The sequence below is a fragment of the Phyllostomus discolor genome, chromosome 6, assembly GCF_004126475.2.
Source record: "Phyllostomus discolor isolate MPI-MPIP mPhyDis1 chromosome 6, mPhyDis1.pri.v3, whole genome shotgun sequence".
NCBI lineage: Eukaryota > Metazoa > Chordata > Mammalia > Chiroptera > Phyllostomidae > Phyllostomus > Phyllostomus discolor.
Window position 1 is genome coordinate 141,645,999 of NC_040908.2, and position 19,228 is coordinate 141,665,226.

The 19,228-nt window shown below is 37.6% G+C and overlaps 1 protein-coding gene across 1 annotated transcript in view; it reads right to left on the bottom strand.

Annotated features, from left to right (window-relative positions):
- Nucleotides 1-2,095: 2,095 nt before the first annotated feature.
- Nucleotides 2,096-19,228, bottom strand: part of LGR4 (leucine rich repeat containing G protein-coupled receptor 4) — a 94,974-nt gene continuing 77,841 nt past the window's right edge. The window contains exons 6-18 of the mRNA XM_028514630.2: nucleotides 18,099-18,170; nucleotides 16,279-16,347; nucleotides 15,334-15,405; nucleotides 15,074-15,145; nucleotides 14,672-14,740; nucleotides 13,118-13,189; nucleotides 11,829-11,894; nucleotides 10,983-11,054; nucleotides 9,201-9,272; nucleotides 8,792-8,917; nucleotides 7,824-7,939; nucleotides 7,485-7,568; nucleotides 2,096-5,132 (exon numbers count right to left, since the gene is read on the bottom strand). Coding sequence (XP_028370431.1) covers nucleotides 3,856-5,132; nucleotides 7,485-7,568; nucleotides 7,824-7,939; nucleotides 8,792-8,917; nucleotides 9,201-9,272; nucleotides 10,983-11,054; nucleotides 11,829-11,894; nucleotides 13,118-13,189; nucleotides 14,672-14,740; nucleotides 15,074-15,145; nucleotides 15,334-15,405; nucleotides 16,279-16,347; nucleotides 18,099-18,170 — 2,239 coding nt within the window. The 3' untranslated portion in view covers nucleotides 2,096-3,855. The remainder of the gene's footprint in view (nucleotides 5,133-7,484; nucleotides 7,569-7,823; nucleotides 7,940-8,791; nucleotides 8,918-9,200; nucleotides 9,273-10,982; nucleotides 11,055-11,828; nucleotides 11,895-13,117; nucleotides 13,190-14,671; nucleotides 14,741-15,073; nucleotides 15,146-15,333; nucleotides 15,406-16,278; nucleotides 16,348-18,098; nucleotides 18,171-19,228) is intronic.

A 19,228-nucleotide genomic window follows, 5' to 3' on the forward strand; every position in this document is an offset into this window, starting at 1 on the left:
AAACTTGTTAGTAACCAAAGAGTGATACAAAATCTTTGAGGAAATTTCGATCTGCAACATTTGACAAAGAATTAAATATGGTGGGAATAATAGCAACCTGGAGCAATTCAGAAGGCGGAAGCTATAATAAATAAAATATAACATGATTAAACTATTCAAATGAATGCTAAATTTTGCTTAAATTTTCAGTAAAAACAATGAAATGAAAGAGGAGCAACTTAAATGACTAATAAAACTACTCAAGGAATTAAACTTGCTTAATGGAGTTTTCATTCTCTACCTATTATTCAATATCGGCATATTTGTTCAAACCTTTTATGAGAGCATATTTGGAATCAATAACAACATTAAAAGGCCCTGGGCCACTTTAGAGCATCAGAAGGAGGTAAACTCCAAAAGCTATTCCCAACAGACATAATCTGACATAACTGAAGCATAGTGGGGGAAAAACACAGGTTTTAGTGTGAAAGGGATCTGGGTTTCAATCAGTGGTTTCCCTTTACCAGCTTTCCTTAAAACAAGCTGTGTGGCCTTCCCAAGTCCCTACTCCTCTGTATTCTACCTCCCAGTCCAATTTTATTCTCAAAGCTTCTAGCATAGGAACTGACAGAGAAAATGGTAGATGGTAAAGTATGACACTTAAACGCCAAGATTTTTCCACTTTACCTCTTGGTATAGAGATCTAAAGTGCCATACACTTCTCTGCCTCCTTAAAATGTTTTTACTCAACAAATGATGCCCTTTTCTGGATGCCTCAGAATCATCACAATGACCAACTATGGCAATGCTGGAGCGATGAGGCAGAGAGCCCCATGGCATGGCACTGGTGCTTGAACATAATCGAGCCCTGTGGTCTCCTCCCTTACAGTGCCTTTTCATTACTGGGACCGAGAAGCCATAATCAAGTTTGGTAGGATTATATATAAATGTATAAATAAGCTGAAAAGAGGGCCTGTCCCTTTATGAGTTAGAGCATTGACTTAGTATCTTTGCTTCTTACTCCTCATTTATTTTCAATTTCTTGGTATAGTTAATTTATATATTTTTTTGCTGGCTTTGTAACCTGTAAGTGTGGTGACTTTTGCTTAAAAATCCTATCTTGGTTACAAATATAACATTACCATTTAGCCCCATGGCAATGTATTATGCAACTTAAAAAATTTATCCCTAGACAGACTGAATGAAAGATTTACAGGTGAAACAACATGATGTCTTAGATTTGTTTCAAAAGAATCTAAGGGCAAAGGGATCAGAAAGGGTTAGTGAACGGGATGAAAATGAAACAAAATTTACCACGTGTTGATAACTGCCAAAGCTGGGTGGGTGATGGGTACTGGAGGTGAGGCGTGAGGGCTGAGGGGATGGGAAGAGGGGTAATTATACTATTCTCCTTTTTGTTATGGGAATTCCAAACCATACTTGTTTAAAACAAACAAACAAACAAAAACTATGTCTCCAATCCAGAAGAACTGGGTTCTAATTTGCTGTGTGACTCAGGTATTCACTTACATTTTATTAAGCCCTCTATTTCCTCATTTGTAACACAAGGGCTTGTTGACTGTAAACATTGAGTTAGGAATTCCTAAGAATATGGGTATTTAGTATTATGCAAGTTTTTGATAATTTGCTCTTAAATAAAAATCTAATTGGTGGTATTCTCTTAAATTTCCATTTGTTTTCCACGAACATGGTTCAGGCTTAGAATAAAATCTAAATTTTAGCAGAGTATTCTTTTAACATTTCTTCTAACACTCTTTACTTAAGAATTAACTGTTTCACTTTACTCGCTTTACCACTAAGCAAATTCAGTATACCTACTTATCTGTTAAGGCAAAGAGGATTGCTTTCTGAAAACATTTTTTTTTATTTTAATCATTGTTCAAGTACAGTTTTCTCCCCCCTACTCCCATTCCAGCCCACCCACCCTGAAAACATTTAATAATTCGGAACACTGCATATAATATTGTATTTCTGACCACATGTACAGCATGATTCACTACGTATTTAACGTATCTGCTATTCCATTTTTTAAAATGAATGCAAAGAAAGTGTCCAGTAACTTGAATTTTGAAGAAAAAGACTTTTAGCTAGGATCTTTTTTTACCAAGTTATGATTTAATATTTCTCAATGTGTAAATATACAAACATGATAGCAATTTTAAAAACTTGTGAATAGTTGGCCTTACAAAATTACAACACACTGTAAATATTTCCCTCCCACATTTTATACAAATTACATGATTTTGATATACAAAGATTCTGTTTTTATTACACTGACAATGTACAACCAAGACTATTTACAATGCAAAAAAGTATATAAACCACAATTTAACATTCTGCTACTGGCAGCCACTATAGTTTAGGAGGTAGCTTTAATTAAACGCAATGAACAGAAGCCACATTTCCCAACTTGTGTTCTAAAAATAATTTACATAAGATAAAAATTTATTATATGCACAGTATATACAGTTTAATTATTAAACTGCAACCTAGCTTAGTGTTTTTAGTATATCCTGAATAACTAATATGGCAGTGGGCCTGCTACTGATTTAGCATATTGTTCAAAAACATATTGAACATTTATAACTTTAAGACCCCCACATAGTGACATGTCAGAAGTCCACAGATGAGAATCAAGTAAAATTTTTCATTTTTAAAGACAAAGGCCTAAGCTTTATTCCTGTTTTATTCCTTTTTTTTTTTAATGACACATTTGTCTTATTTCACAAAAACACAGTATCTGAACTATTGGTGGACAACCTCTTTTGAAAATTACAGTATGGGGTAAATGTATGGAAACTTCTATGAAATAGCATAATAAGTTCAGGAGAATCCAGCTTCCTAAGAAATAAATGTAAGTGCTTTGTGTCATAATTATTCCCAGTTTCTTCCAATTAAATGAAATTACTTACCACGGTTTACTTTCTGTATAATTCAAACTGTAAGTAGATAACATACCAACAAAACTGGAAAATATCAGTAAAGCCAATGATATTAGGAAGTGTTTATTAATGGGACCATTACACAGAGTCATCTAATCCCTCAGACACTATGAAAATCCGGTATTAGTTAGTAGTTTAGCCAAATCTACTAAACCCACACAGCAATTAGCCCTTTACTTTTTCTAGTAGTGTGATTACAAAACACTGAGGGAAAAAAATGACTGATCGCACCAAAGCAATGTAAAATGACTAAAAACAAATGTTCAGCTATTCTTTTAAAAACTAACAGTTGTTAATATTGTTTTAAAAACATCTTCAGGTTTTAAGATTTACAAATCACTTCAAGAAAATGTATGATTCTATTATGTCAAAGATGGAAACAGAAAATGTAGTCACCTAATGCCTACATTTACTCTCACAGCCCCACCTGGGACACGGTCCCTTTTTTGGCCCTGAAGTAAGTTGTCCTGAGATTAATGACCAAACATTAGGTGAAATTAGCACGACTTTTTCTTTAGTTGCATGAAGTCACATTCCACAATATTCTTAAAAAAATATTAACAGCTGTTCTTGACCTTGTGCTTAATTCAGAAACAGGTAAAATTTTGCTTTTTATGGATCAAAAATACCTAATGTTGTAATGTTAGGATATTCACAAAACCTTGTCAAGTTACAGATTTGTTCCAAATAGACCACACATTGCTTGGACACTGCAGTTTTCACTGATTAATAGTTTAGGCACTTGTTCTTTGAAAATGTCTGGTTTAAGGAATAAACTGCCACCTTCTCCTTCTTCTAAGGGACACCTGGCAGTGATCACAGAAGTGCTTCCCAGATGAAAGATCAAACTAGGGTTTACTCTATAAACACTGTGATTTTGGTTGATGGGGGATACAGTCACACACACATTAATTCAGTCTTTAACTCTTGGTAGATTATACGCGTAGCGCACCAGAGGGAATCCTCGACTCTGATAGAAGCAGGCTCGTCCACAGGCCTGCACCTGGTCCGAACTGTCCGAGACAAAGGAATCTTCTTCATCTGCATAATCAGAGTGGGCTGACTGCGTGCCACAGTCGGACCAATAGCCGTCTGGTCTTTGGCAAGAACCCACTGCCAGCGCAGGACAGCTGTGTGACTTTATCAAGTGTTTGCACGACACTGGTTTTGTCAAGAGATATGATTCACAGCAGTCACACACAGTCAGGTTACCCTGCAAATGTGAGTACATGCCACAGTCATAGTAGAAATCCTGTTCCACACAACCAGTTTGGCTGCTGATGGAAACTGAAACCAATCCACTTTTCTTAGTAATATGTCGCTTCAGTAACTTCCAGTCTTCCTTAAACTTTGGGTTGAAAAAAACATACAGGACTGGGTTCAGGCAGGCAGGCAACGGGAAAAATATCAGAGTAACAGACTTCATTATTTCAGGGCTGATTGAGATGGCGGTGATCAACGGTGCAAAGGAGAAAAAGGCAACAGGGCAGAAAAAGATGCAGTTGGTGAAGATTAGCCAAGCAACATGCTTAATCATACCAGAATGCGAGTTCTCTGAAAGGTCCTCTTTTTCCAGGTTGCAGTAAAGTTTAGTGTAAATAATGGCCATTAATAAAAACGCTAATGAGTTTAACAGCACTAAGGTTACAGTAAATCCTAACGACGGTGTTTCTCCGGTGGGAAAGGGCAAGCACAGGGGGGATGATGAGTATTCCCCTCCATGGAAAAGGGGGAAGCAGCCTGCCACTGCGGCCCCTAGGAAAGCAAAAAGGGCAGCTACCCGGAACTGTCTGAGATGATTGCTTTTCCCATTTTTCATGATCTCTTTTGCAGATAAGCTTCTTTCGACAGCTGCTAACATTAATAAAAATATGGCACTTTCTGAGGAGAAAATGGCGAGAAACCCAGCTATTTTGCAGCCACTGCCAATCTCCCACCAAATGCCAAATTCAGCAAATCTGCCCCAAGACACAGCATCCAGAAAAGTTAAGATGCCGGTATAGGCTCCCATGAATAAGTTAGACACAGAAATCAGGCCGATGAATAATTTGGCGGAAGGCAGTGATGTACAAGGTGCGAATGTTGTTAAAATGACAAGCAGGTTGAAAACCAAGGCAACCAAGAAAATGAACCACACAGTAAGACGGATCATCCAGCTTCCCAGTAAATATTCACAGGGCTTAAAAGCACCTACAATGAAAAAGAGAAACAAAATAAAGAGAATTTAGAAGACATCATATTCCGCATGATATGGCTTAAGACACTCAAGACAGTTCATCTAGAATAATTAAATCTGCTACCAAACTGAATTAAACCAAACTAAAAAAGATCACTATTTTTAGATAGTTTAGTCATTGCACTAGACTATTTTAAAAATAGCTAATTTTTAAAAATATTTGCTATATCCATATAGTGATGTGTAAAAGAAAAATCTCGCTTTTTCTTATATTCAGTTAATAGGCACAGCACAGCATCTGGTGAATACAAGGTACTTGATCTACTAAGAGCTGGGAATTGGATAAACTGGGGTTTGAATTTAAGGTTCATAACTTGCTGCTCTTTTTCATGAGAAAGCAATTTAAACCTCTCTAAATTTTATTTTCTCACTTGTGAATAATGCTCATTATGAAATAATGCTCATTTCATAGAGCTGTATAACTTAAGTAAAATTATATACATAAGGTACTTAAGCAGGCTAATGAGTACATAGTTGGACTTCAATAAATATTAGGTCCTTTTCTTCTTCCTTCCTAGTATACTTAATAATAATCATATATACATATATATATAGTGTACACATTTCTTATGGTTTCAAAGGCAAGCAGATTAAGATAGACATCATTATCCCCACTTTTCACCTAGAGAAACTGAGATTTCAAATGTTCAATTGACTTGACAAAGGTTATTCAGTTAACTATTCACACAAAGCTATATCTAATAAAACCCTGTGTAACTTAAAGTAGGATTGTAAGAACTAATTTAGTAGCTGAACTATACATTCCGGTAACTGACTTTGACATGCTGGTTATGCACAAATGACACCTGTTTCATTTAAAAATCAGTAAAGAAAAACAAAATTTTGTCTGTAAACCACAAGAAAACGATGTATTGAAATTGCCTAAAAGCAGTGTTCTGACTCACCTTCCTCAACTGTCATGAAGTTTAATACATCCTATAAAGCATTTGATCATCAAGGTATTCACAAACCTAACAAACCAGGGCTACACCATTTATATCTGGCTTCCGAATAACACAAGAAACTTGTAAAGCTTGTTTTTAATTAATCAGCTCATTTTTTAAATTCCCCCCTCAGGGAGGTGTTAGGAAGCTTGCGCTGTATCCTTAATCTCTGTATCCCACATCCTCCTTCCGGAGAAATAGTTCGGCTGACCTGGGAGAACAGGACTCACTCACTGTGGGAAGTGTTTGACTACTGGGTAGAGTTCTGTCCCCTCATAAGCCTGGGAAGGAGACACCACCCAGTCTCTGTCTTTGGAAACCTGTGACTTCCTCCACTTCTGGCTTCTGATTGTGCACCTAGGTCTCTGAGTGGAGGAGATAGGCCTGCAGTTCATCTCTAGCACAGCTTGGGGAGAGGGGCTCAGACCTACTTTCCTCCTGGTTGACCCCAACATTTAAATTCAGCGTGGAGGAGATGGAACTTCAGCATGGTCAGGCCTAGCCTCCCCTTTAATAAAGCTGTCCCCTCTCATTGGCTTGTCAGTTTCTTAGGCACATTCACCACCACAAGAACCTGAGTGGGGCAAGTGGTGAGCTGCACCCTTAACTTCCAAAAATACAGAAACTAGATAAATTGCATAAAAAAAGATTCTTGCCAATCTCATTTACTTATCTCACTTTAAGCTTATTCTCTACACAAGGCACTGTGCTAAATATTAAAAGAAACATGGATAGCCCCTCAAGAAGCTCACAATTCAGGGGTAACTAGAGAATCATATGATTCTGAGTTATAAAATTAAATGTGCAGATCGACCTGTATCAATACACTAAAAAAGGAAACTACTTCACAGCATTCAGTTTAGCCAATTATTTAATTTTTTCTTTTACAGTAAAATTCAAAATCCACCTTTTCTGACAGATTAGGAAGAATATGATATTATGGTCACTGTGGACACGTTAGTAACTTTCTCCATCTACTAAATTCAATAAAATAAAAGACAACAAAACAGAAAGAATGCATAAAAAATAACACTAAGAATCCTTACAGACCAGTAAGTAACTTACAGAACCAGCCCTAGTGTTAAAGGAGCATCAAGAAAGTGCCTCTCTACCTTTAATGTTCATAACCCTCATTTAGGGAGCTGTTAACACAAACATTCTGATTCAGTGGGTCTGGACTGGAGATCCTGAGAGAGATGCCCAAGCTGCTTGTACACAGACCACACACTGAGTCAGCAGGCTTGATGAGATCATCTAGTCCCACCCCTATTACAGAAACCGCATCTAACCCCAGAAGTTTTAGATATGTTTGCCTAATGTCCATTTAAAGCAAGCAACTGCAGCAAAATCTGTCAGGCATACCTGTTGAGGGTGTACAGTGGATTATTACTTGACTGTGTTCTTCATTTTCAGCACTGCTAGTGACCCCTGCTGCATCAGCGGGACCTGAATATAAATCATAAATTGTGTTTTGAATTCTAGCTTTATGCAATTCAAAAGAACCTGAGTTTCCTACAACCTTCCCTCCTGTACATGATATAAGTTCAGATTGTTATGAGGCTTGATGACATATTAAGGATGCCAGTAGCACGTTAAACGCCATTTTTCTCACAGATTTCCTACGGATCCCTCCCAAACTGAATCCATTTACAGAGACGTTGATTAAGGCCATAAAGAGTGTTCTATTTTACATGCACTTGCCTTTGTCCTTTGCCACACTGTGTTCTTGGAGGCTCTTATCTTCTGGGTTTGAATGTGTGTAAGAGTCACAGCCCCAAAATGCACAGCACTGATAAGCATACGGCACAGATAAAGACCTGGAAAACAGTTGTGAAATCTACATTGAACAACGACTGCAGAGGAAGATATGCTTCTGTTTTATGAAAAGTAATTTAATCCCTGAAAGCCACAGCCAAGGAGTCAGATGCTTTAAGCTGGTCAGTATCCTCTCTGGGCCTCGGTTTCCTCACCTGTGGAAAAAGCCCAGGCATCCGCTGACACCACGAGTTTCTCCATTTGCATAAGATATGCTTTCAAAAACTGGATTTAAATCAATATTTAACGCTTAACAGCAAAACTACAATTAAAAGTAAAAAAGTTATCAGACTCCTTTTATGAATGAACCACACCCGATTTTTCATAAGACACTGGTAGTTTCATTTAAAATGAATGTCTCAAGTCATTTGTGACTTTATACCATTAAATGAATTTACTTTGTTTATATTTTTTTAAGTATAATGGAAATATTTATCCTTCCCCACAATAATATTCCCAAGCCCTCTCTCTGTTATATCTAATGAGGTCCCTACTCTAACATTTCATGTCTCCATGAAGGATTATACCATTATACCAATTCTCAATGGGTTCACGCTTATGTGGTTTCTGCCATCTTGTTGCTAATGACAAATCCACTATGTAAAAAACCTTTCTGATGAATATTCTCTCTTTGGGCAGCATCAAGGCTCCAATTCATGGTCTTAAGAACTACAAAATAATGTTCATGTTCTATTCTTTACCAAATCTGTGAGGATTTGGGTAGAAAACACTCTTAAATTATAGCCTCCCAGAAAATCTGGAAAGCATAGGGAGAAAAAAAAAAAACTAGTATACTCTATAATTTGGGAGCCTACCACAACTTCAATAAAAAAGAAAAATAAGCAAAAACACACCTGAGATTAACAAAGTCTTTTGCTGCTAAAGCTTCTTTCAGCTGGAAGTTGCCCACAAGTTTCAGCTGATTTAGTCCATTCAGGCCTTCCGTAGGAAACGAAGTTAATTCATTGAAACTTACATCTCTAAAATGTGAATGAGACATCAAATTAACTCCTAAGTGCAAATCACGTAAAAACACCCGTACATGTGTTAATATCATAAACATTAGAGCTCCAAGAGGAAGTTTAGTTATGTTAAATGACAGATCTAACATTCATCTTGCCATATTATAGAAGTTGTTACTATATCAGTGCAGCTTAGCATTTAACCAAAGAGAAAAATACTGTGATAGGTCAATGCTACAACACAATTTCTGCAGACTATTCATTACTTTCCTAAGATTATTCCATAAAGTCATCAACTTACAGGTTAGTTATTGACCCAAGGTTGATGAAAGCTCTGTCATGAATTTCATGGATCAGGTTTCTACTCAGATCTCTACAATGATAAGAATAACAACGTTAATCTTTTCAAATAAACTGAAATTGCAGTTACTTTGACTACACTTTAGAGTCTGAGGGAGTCACAATATCCCTGATAACAAAGACCTTTAATCGTGTCCAACAACATTTTTATTTGTATATTGAAACTCTCTTCTCAAAAATCTCTTTCCTTGAATGTGCTCCATGTGGCAGTGATTCTACTTGGTATCTGTTGCAACACAGTTGTGAATTTTCTGCAACTTACCAATCTGGTACCAGTTCAAAAATATAAATGATATGATATAACCTTTGGTACTGTTAACTAGGTGTGGAAAAGCTCAGCTCCTGACAAAGCTGAAAATAAAAGCAGGTTTCATATTATTTGCCTTCTCAAAGGTTAGTGATAAGGCTCTGAGAGAAGACAAATAATCAATAAGCAAATAAGAGCATTCCAGAAGGGCCTCAGATAATCATTTTTTCCCCCCGAGCAGGAAATAAAAATCATAGCAACAGCAGAACCTACTATAGTGAGGAACACACCCTGAGAAATTCTGATATTACAGAAATAATAAAACAGAGAAATAATCTCCAACCACACTTAAACTGAGCCTTACTGGAAATGTAGAGGTTGGATAAATTCATTCCATGACACATCTCCTAGATAACAGGAGAACCAACAAACTTAGTTTCCAATCAAGAAAAGGCCAGTCTTTCATTGTTGTTGCTTATCAGTGCTCCAGAGGTGATGGCAGCTGGAGCCAGTCCCCTTCCTCCTGGCGCCCAGACCCACGAGAAGCCAGTCACGGACAGCGAAAGACCCAGCAACCCAACCACCAAGAAAATGTTTTCTAGTAGAATGCATGTTTCATTTCTTAATGGGGATCTTCTGAAAAAACAGGACTCAATGTAAGTTCAATTCACTGTCAATTTCTCAAATTTATTCTGCATTAAGAAAAACGCTCACCAATTTAGTGATTTGTGTTTTCTGCACTAAAGTTCCAGGAAGGCAATGACCAGGTTTGTCTTAGTCACTTCTATAGTCCCAAGTGCTTAAGAACATAGTTGGCACAAATATACACTCCAATACACGTGATTTTTAAAATGAATGCTTCTGCTGCATATAGGCTGTATTTGTCATGATAGACTCACCAGGGTAGGGGTCAACAAACTTCTTCTGTATAAGGCCAAAGAGTAAATATTTTTTTACCTCTGGGGCTCACATGGTCTCTACTGCAAATGTTCAACTCTTTATATTTAATTTACATTTTGCAATATTGTTGTCAATATTTACAATATTGTTGCAACAGTATGGTGGAAATCAGCTTCAGACGATAAACAAAAGGGGTGTGTATGACTCTGTGCCAACAAAACTTAATTTACAAAAACAGGAGGCAGGCTGGGTCTGGCCCACAATTACAGTTTGCCAGCCCTAGCCTAATGGGTTAGCAAACCTCATTATTATGACTTGAAAACAAACAGACTGCATTTCTCAGGTTATACACATTACTCTTTTTCATTTACCAAGGTACAATATCAGAAATGAGCTAAGGTAAAAAAATACTGGAAAACCATTATCTGTAAAGTACCATGTGGTAAAGTTTGAACAACTATATTTACACATAACGAATCTTTAAGTGTATCTCTTAAAATAAGAATTGTGCTGATATATTTAATTTATAGCTTGACAAAAATTTTACTTCTCTCCAATAATCATAGAGAAACTTACAGTATCCTTAGGGATATGAGGCCTTGAAAAGTGCCTTCTTTGATTTGATGGATCTGATTACGTTGCAAAGAACTAGAAGAAGGAGAGGAAGAAAGAGGAGGAAGGGGGAGGGGGAGGGGGGAAGAGAAGGAAGAGATGGAGAAGATGGAAGAGGAGAGGAAAAGAAAGAAAAAATTATTTTCTACCTTGAAAAATGACATTTCTTAATTAAACTTTTTCTAAGTTTAAACACTCATTCCTAAGTACCATCGACTAATCTTGTTGAGAGTCAAGGAAACTACTATTTCCTTATCTATAAGTTGAAATGGTTGGACTAACTGGTATTCCCTCCCAAATTAGACTGGGAGTGTACTATGTTATCTAAATTCCTTTATCAGCGCTGCTCAGGAGTGAGAGCAGGAACAGGACACAGTGAGAAAGGCTCTAAGACAACACCAGTCAAGTACCAAGGAGGAAGGTTAGAGCAAGGAGGGATCAAAAATGGGAGAATCAGTACCAGTCTCTCCCCACTTCCCCATCAGCGTCCCTTAGAGATGCCCCATGTAGGTACACAGGAAACACCGTGTCTGGTTTCCCTCAATAGTCAGGACAAGTTTTGTTTGTTTGTTTTTAATTTGTCTTAATATACCACCCTCCCTCCATAGTGTCTCATAGAATGCGTGATAGGTAGATGTCTAATAACTACTGCTTGCATGAACGCACTTGGTACAACCGGACATTTATTCATAAGAACAGCTTAATATATGGCTCTCTAATTTATTAACATTAAAGCCCTTTATTCAAACTAGGAAATGCCCAATGGAATTAACAATACACCACAGCAAAAAGAATCAAAGAACAACTTACATTTCTTCCAGAGCATGGCAACCGTTAAAGCTTGGAAGCTCTTTTATATTGTTGTAAGACAAGTCCCTTAAAACAGCGGAAATTAAAATTAATGTTACATCATCAGAAAACTAAATCAAAAGAGCTATACTTAGAAGCACTGAGCAGTGCTAAGTAATAAGGAGATACAGCTCAACTAGAAAAGCAACAATTTTTTTCTAAGACTTGTAAGCTTCTAAAGCACCCAAGTGATACAAAGGGCTCAAGATTTGCAAACTTCAAGTACATAATGTTGAGTGCAGACAATATAAAATATATTTTAAACATTAGGTATATAAAAATATAAAATTAAAAGTGTATGGAATGTATATAAAATTATGTTTAAGTGGTAGTGTTACGGGTTTTTTAATTTATCTTTTACAATATTGTTGTTATTTCATTAAAAACCTGTATGAGAAGTGCACACTTTAAAAACAGTTATATTAAGTCAAATATCAGGACTAGTTAACTCTCAGTTAACCCCACAGCAGTTTTTCTCAGCTGTAATTATCATGTGTGATACTCCATGACACCATTTAATTACTTGCTTAATCAATGAGTCACTTATTTTTGTTACTCTCTCTCTCCACTGAATACTTATTAACAACTTAGCAACTTAATTATTTGTTCTTGTGACACTTTTATATCCTTTATTTACTTTTATTTCTCAGTCAGCTTCAAGTTTTTGGAAGCTCCATGCTTAGTTGGTTCCTGATGCAGGAAAGATTTGGGCTCTCCTTAGGCCAGGGGTGTCAAAGTCATTTTCACTGGGGGCCACATCAGCTTTGCAGTTGCCTTCAAAGGGCCGAATGTAATTTTAGGACTGCATAAGTGTAACCACTCCTTAACTAGGGGCAAGGAGCCCGGCACTGCCACTGGGTAGAAACAAGGTGGAAGGCCGGATAAACCAAGGTGGAGGGCTGGAGTCGGCCCACAGGCCTTGTATTTGACACCTGGGGCTTAGGTTATGGATAATGGTAGGATGTGGAGAGCTAGCTCTCCACAAAAATCAAGAAGAACCTAGTTTGGTTTTAATTTGTTCAAAGTTAAGTGACAATATGTGTGATATATATTGATATATTCCCAATACTAAATTCAGATGCACACTGCCTACTCAGGGGCTATTAACATAATCACTCATTTCCATGAAGGGGATAAGAAACATTAAATAATTTTACCTTAAAATCATCCAATGCAAATAGTTCATTAAAAAGAACACAACATGTATGAAGCACATAAAAGTATGAGAAGGGAAGAAGAATCCAACTTACAAAGTCCTCAGCATCTTTTGTTCTTGGCACAAATTACTGGATATACTGCTTATCTTCGTACCTGTCAAGGTCCTGTGGAAAAACGTGGCTCATCTAAGAAATGACTCAAGTTGAGGTGGTACACAAAATGCTATTCTCATACAGAAAAACAATGCTCACACATTTATTTGCATGCAGAGTCTATGTATCCCACTGCCGGATTATTCCCTAAAGTTAGGCATGTAGGAAAATCAATTAACCCTCCATGCTGTTATCATTTGCACAGTAATACAAAAAGCTCATGACACTGCATGTTAATATTGCCCAAACAACAAGCTTGATTTCTCACAAGGACCAGCAAAAAAACACTAATCCATAGTCATAGCCTCACCACAAGCAGCTGCAAGTTCTGTCATGCCCTCTGCACCCCCGAAACATTTGAAACCAACTTGGCATCCCATCCCCAAACCTTGTTTCTGTCTTTTCTTTCCATCAACCTGACTTAACAATCTCAAATTTTCTCTTACTTCCTCTCTTTCTCTGTTCCCATTTGCAGTCAATCACCAATTCCTATTCTTTCTTCCTTGGTCATGTCTCCAGCTTCTGACCCTCCATCTCCATTTTTACTGCTACAAGGCAGATCAGAGGGGAGAAGGTGCAGAAAGGGGTGGAGGAATCTCAGGCGGCAGGGAGAGCTTCAGTGATGGATTGCAGCCCGAACTCTCGTGGCTCAATGTTCACTGAGCCAAGTGGATCATTCCCATGGACTCCTCACTGTTCTTCCTATCTCTAGTCTTCCTTATCCTTCTCGTACCCCCTGCTCCATCATTCTCAACACCTCCAATTGCCTTAAGAGTCAAGGTTAAACTCCTTAGTTCAGCGTTCCCAACTTCTTTCCTACATCTTGGCACACGGGAAAATCAAAACATTGATGTGACACAATGTGGCTGGAGATCTGAGCACCTCAGGCCCCACCTGGCTGCCTTGAGGGCTTAAGTCATCAAGATCTTAGATGCACATGCCACCCATTTACAGACCATCCATTAGGAAGCTTTGCCAAAGCCAAATGTTCAATGTTTAAGATTTGCCATTTCAAAATTGTGACCCAAACAATTTCCCAAATTTCTCTATATCACTCCTCATTCAATTCTAGCTATATCTGATCATCTGTACACCATCCTTTTACTAAATCCTGCCTTTCTAAATAAAAGACCCAGCTCTGGGGAACCTGCCAGTATTTCATTCTGAAGCATTTCACCTTCTCCATGAAGCCTTCTATGATAACCTGCATGGATTGCTCCACTTCTGAATTCCTAGAGCACTGCTACTAATTTGGCACTTGAGGACTGCGTTATATTTTCAGGGACCTTTTCAGATCTGATCTCCACACACTAGGCAATATTCTACCTGAGCTGAGTGACCCCCGACCCCTATGTCTATCTCCATGCATGATATTCATAACAGGAGACTGCAGGAATCGAAGGCTTGCTTCATCATCACCCACATGCCCTGGCACGCTGCTAGCAGGCCGGTGTGTCACCTCGACACAACCCCTCTGCAAAGGGCCACACTTACAGACTCTCCAGGTGGACAGTCCCGGTCAGATTGGGGAACTGCTGAACCATGCTGGCACCTCGGATGACCCTTGAAGCAATTGGGAGAGAAGAGCTAACTTAAAATAAAATCTTCATGAATAATATTTGCATTTTATTTTTTAAAGTTTAAAATCATATTACTACAAGACCATAAAAATAAAATTGCTTTCATCTCTTGAATGTACCTGAAAGTGTGATAACTTGGCCAAATGTTCACATAAATGAAAACTCTCATAAAATGTCAGAACTATCCTTTGGATTTGAGCTCCAGTAAAAGAAACTAGAAGATTTTATTTTCTGGGGTTATAATAATCAAGTCCAGTTTCCCACAAAGCAACTGTATAAATATTCAGGTTCATTTTAAAGTTTATGTAATACTTACAAGGAATGCAGATCAGATAAATTGTGAAATGCTGAGTTCCCCACAAAAGATAGAGGATTATCATACAAATGTCTGTAAAAATAGCAAAAAAAAAAAAGTTTTAAGATGTTCACAAGCACTCCAAAACTAAATCTACATTCAAAAAGTTCATACATCTAAAAGTCTGAACTTCTATTCTCCACCCAGATGTTTGGCTGGCAGCACACAGACAGAGCTGTGTCCATGATTACATATTAGAAGAAACTTTCAAAACTACTTACATAGTTCTTAAGAGTGGATTACCATCAAATGCTCCATCAGGGATAACAGAAATAGAATTACTATGAAATAACCTAAAAAGATAGGAGGAAAATATTTTGAAATACATACGCCCTTGTAAAATAAGTTAAAACCCAGGTATCTACTCCTATGCAGTATTATAGAGCATACAACTGATAACAACTACACGAAAACTTCAAAAATGTAGAGGAACTGCATTTTTTAATCCATCTCATCTTCTTCAGGATAATTCATTTTAAACCCACTGCTTAGCCTACTATCAATCAGGTCCCTCATATACACTTAGCTGTACCTTCATCAAAGAACTTCAGACCACAAGAATCATAGCATGTCCTGACCCCAAAATGTCTCTATCTCCTGCATTTATTCTTTAAGCAATCCATCAGAGAGTCTGTCAGCTCATGATACACGATCGCTGTTATGCCGCATACATTCCTATCTCTGCCTTTGACAAATCCAACCTCTAAACTGCTCTCCTATTCTTTCATTTAAATATTTCCATCCTTCCAAGTCCAGTCCAATTTCTTCTCTTTAGCGATGCCTTTTCCAATGACCTCAGCCTCAATGAAGTCTTTTTTTCCAGAATGATTTCTGTCTCCTCTTCATTCAGTGGTTATTTCTACCTGGAAACTGCAGTCTGTCTTCCACGGTCAGCCTCCCCCGTGAGACCAAGACAATGAGTTCCCACACGGCCCAGACCACGTGTCACAGCTTTTGTTTCACCGCAGTCCAGCTCTCACTGGTCATCTGTGCTCAGTCGTCCTCGCCAGCTAACACATTCCAGTCTGTATGATTGTGTGGGTTTGTGCGTGTGTGCGCGTTCCACCGTGTGCGTAATGGAACAAAGATGTTTTTAAAACCTCATTGTTGGGACATTTGTGAGTTCTACAGACATTAAGGAACAAAGAAAGCAAAACAATACTCACAGCTCTTTTAGGCTAGGAAGGGCTTTAATAGCCTGAGGAAATTCCCCCAAATTATTGTAATTCAAGTCCCTAGAGGGGAAAAATGGGCAAAATACGTAAGAATATTAAAGAGTGGTCATTATTTATAAGACATTTTGGTATAAATGTATTTTTTAAATATCACATTCTCTGGACGATCATCTTTCTTTACCAACTCTATCGCCATTCAAAATCCTATAGGAGTTTAATTGAATTTACATGTTAGGGTACTGAACAGGGAAAAAAATCATAATTCTCCAATGATGTTTTTAGGTCAATTTTGAAAGTTCAAAGAATTCTCAGAATCCTATTACTGGTGCATTAAATAAATTACCTAAATGTCATTTCTCAAGATAGTCATCATAAAACAGAATTTATTAAATTATCCATTTATAAGTGACAATAGCCTGCAACTGAGGTTTCCATCTGGGGTTTAGAGTGGCTTCCTGAAATTCTGCCACGAGGGCGGCTGACCTCAGCCCAACCACCATCAGCAAGATGACCCACGGGATGCACAAAGGAGAAGAACCAGGATGAGTTCACATAACTATTGTCCTCTAGGAGAGTACCAACTGTGGGAAATGTTACATTAATTGGGAGAGAGAAATGCCACAGTGAAATGTATTAAAAAGTCTCCATTTTGAATATGTTGAAATGTTAATTCTTTTAACCTAAAGAGCATGTTGGAATATGATTAGTAGGGTGATTTCAGAATGAGAGTAAAACACATATCAAGTGCCCAGCTCCTTAGAGACCTAGTTCATCTTCCTTTTCTACATAGAACAAATTGGCAAATAAAAACTTAACCAGGAAGAAGAGATTCAACTGTAATATAACTGGAACAGTATATACATGGTCTAGGATCAGAAGACCCATTCAGTCTCCTGTTACACTCATTATTTACATAGAGAAGGGGAACTGAGTTTGTATCTGTCCTCTTCAAGAGCTTCAGCTTTCAAATACCCATCAATGTGCACCATCCTTTAGTTGTTCAGGAAGGGAAGTGGATTAACAGAGTACTAATAGTCTTCTCATTAACTGAGAGTTAACTAGAAAATTCAGTTAAATGAGATACTACAAACCCTAAACATTTCAATCAGATGTTACTCACCCATCTAATCGGGACATATTCTGAATCAGTGCACCACAGCAGCAAATATTACAAATCTCCAAGTAAAAGCGACTAATATAAACTAAACAACAAAAATCCAGACTCTACTCTCCCAGACTCTACTCTCGATTACACACGGCTGCACAATGTTTTTTGCTCACAATGTTGCAATATACAGTTGTAACAGCCAGAACTCCCAAAAACTTCAACAAGTAGAAACAACAACAAAAGTATCCTAAGCAAAATGGAAAACTTCATCATATTTAGCATATGAAAACAGAGATTATATTGAATCTCAGTGTCAACAATTAACCAGGCAACCGAGTTCAAGGAAAAAACACACAAAAACCTTTTTCCGGAATTAATCTGAGGAGGCTCAAAATCCCATAATTATCTATCATACATTTTAACAAAACCAAAAATTTCAGAAAGGTAATACAGTTTAGTAGACCAAGCTGCTTTTAACATGTACTTTGTTAAGTAATATCAACTTCAACTTGTGTGCCATTTTTAACCATAAACTCAGATTAGTATTCATAACTCCTATTTGATGGCAAGAATTTAGTCACATATTAAAGCAAATTGGTAATGAGCTGAACTCGAGACCTTTATTTTCTTCTTCTCCTGCAATGAAATGCAAAAGTGCACCCTCAACATCACAATGTGGACATGCAAATATGAATAAACTTACAAGGTCTCCAGGTTATCTAGTCCATCAAAACAGTGTCGACCCAGGCTTTTAATTTTATTGTTATGAAGATGCCTATGGCAAAAAAACACATTAAAATGACTTTTAGATTACCCAAGAGCAACGATTACAATGTTTTATATGCCTAAGTTTATATGGCTTAGAGAAACGGTATAGCAACAGACTGACAGCTGTTAGGGGGAGGGCGTTGGGGGTGGCAGGTGAAAAAGGTGAAGGAAATAAGCAAAAAGAAAAAAACTCATAGACACAGACTACAGTATGGTGACTACCAGAGAGAAAGGGGGTGGGGACAGTACAAGAGGGTACGGGGGATAAATGGTAGCAGGAGGAGACTTGACTTTGGGTGGTGAACACACAGTACAACACACAAGTGATACATTATAGAACCATACACCTGAAACCTATGTAAGTTATTAAGCAATGTCACCCCAATAAATGCAATAAAATTTTTTAATAAAGAAATAATATAGTTAAACATTTCAACACTTGACTAATGAAAAACAAATAGCACTAGACAGTTATCTTGATATACACTCCACAGACTCAGGTTCACGGCACGGAATACCAGTGAGGGGGGGATGTCTCGGGCAGGAAAAGGGTACACACATTAAAGATCCCCTAACATTCACCCCTGTCAGAACAAAAGCTTTGAGGAGCTTTTAATTTTAAGAAGCGAAATTTAGATGAGTTCTCCTTCGGGGAAGTGGGGGGAGTGACATAGAAGAAAGCAGGTCAGCTTACATCAAAAACTGGTGACAAACCCTGGCTGGCGTAGCTCAGTGGATTGAGCGTGGGCTGCGAACCAAAGTGTCGCAGGTTTGATTCCCAATCAGGGTACATGCCTGGGTTGCAGGCTATGACTCCCAGCAACCGCACATTGACGTTTCTCTCTCTATCTCCCCCCCTTCCCTCTCTAAAAATAAATAAATTAAATTTAAAAAATAATTTAAAAAACCCTGTAGGGTTAAAAAAAAAAAGAACTGGTAACAGTTTAAAAGAAATGCCATTTTATTACATCCAAGTTTTCAAAGCTTAAAAGTCACAAAAAATACTGTTTGAATAGACAAGTTGGTAAAAATACAAAATATCACTGGAAATCTTCTATGAACATC